The sequence below is a fragment of the Myotis davidii genome, unplaced genomic scaffold, assembly GCF_000327345.1.
Source record: "Myotis davidii unplaced genomic scaffold, ASM32734v1 scaffold394, whole genome shotgun sequence".
Lineage (NCBI taxonomy): Eukaryota > Metazoa > Chordata > Mammalia > Chiroptera > Vespertilionidae > Myotis > Myotis davidii.
In genome coordinates this window covers 3,754,489-3,755,392 of record NW_006287548.1, presented here as the reverse complement: position 1 = coordinate 3,755,392, position 904 = coordinate 3,754,489, and the positions used below count along the sequence as shown (strand labels likewise).

The 904-nt window shown below is 58.3% G+C and overlaps 1 protein-coding gene across 1 annotated transcript in view; it reads right to left on the bottom strand.

Annotated features, from left to right (window-relative positions):
* Positions 1-490, bottom strand: part of CCNYL1 (cyclin Y like 1) — a 36,412-nt gene extending 35,922 nt beyond the window's left edge. The window contains exon 1 of the mRNA XM_015561100.1: positions 485-490. Coding sequence (XP_015416586.1) covers positions 485-490 — 6 coding nt within the window. The remainder of the gene's footprint in view (positions 1-484) is intronic.
* Between the last annotated feature and the right edge of the window lie 414 nt (positions 491-904).

Below are 904 nucleotides of genomic sequence, written 5' to 3'. Positions count from 1 at the left end.
GACTTATTTAAAAGGGGTGGGGACCAGACCGGCGTCGAAAACTACAACCACTGCGAGAAGAGAGCGCAGCCCAAGCTCCTCCTCCGTCCGCAACCGCCTCTCAACTGAAAGCCGTTGTCCGAGCGGGCACCAGCCAACCGGAACGCGCTCTGGGATCACGTGGTGACGAGGGGCCAATCGCGCCCAGCGTTCTCGCCACGCGGCCCGCCTCTCAGAGGAGGCGTGACTCACCAGGCCCGGCCCCGCCTCCGCCCCAGCGGACCCGCCCCCAGAGGCTCCGCCCCCAGCCGGCGCGCGGCGGACCCGGGCTTCCATTCACCGCGCGCCGCCCGTAGCTTTGCGGTCCTGCGGGAAGCGAAGCCAAGTCCTCCGTCCCTGGGCTCTACGAAGCCCCCGTTGGTGAAAAACCCAGTCGGCTAGCAAGTCGGATTCACCGGGTCTGACAGCTCATTTGATGTGTTGCTCGGGAGTGCGCTTAGCTTACCCGCATTTGGTGACCGTGTTTGAATCTAAATGCGCCTCCTCTGCCACCCAACAGTGTTAGTGTTCGCCGGCAGCTCGCCATAGCCACCCCTGGGGCCGTGGTCCAGCTCTCAGAGCAGCGATGACTGTGTGTCCTGAATGAGCCTCGAGGACACGTCACCCTGCCACTTCCTCATCAGTGAGAGAGGACCCAGCTAGTCCCTCCCAGCTCGGGAACGCGGGGAATCACCAAGTCGCTTTCCCACGGCAGGAGGCCCCAGATTTTCTCTCTTTTTTTTGGTAATATTTTCAATTTACCTTTTTTCTTTGACAAAATCTGCAAACTCAGAACACCAATCCATCAACCAACTTGTCATTCGGAAAATTCTGAAAGCATCGTTTTCTTTTCTTTTTTTAACATTTGTCCATTCTTGCACAAAAC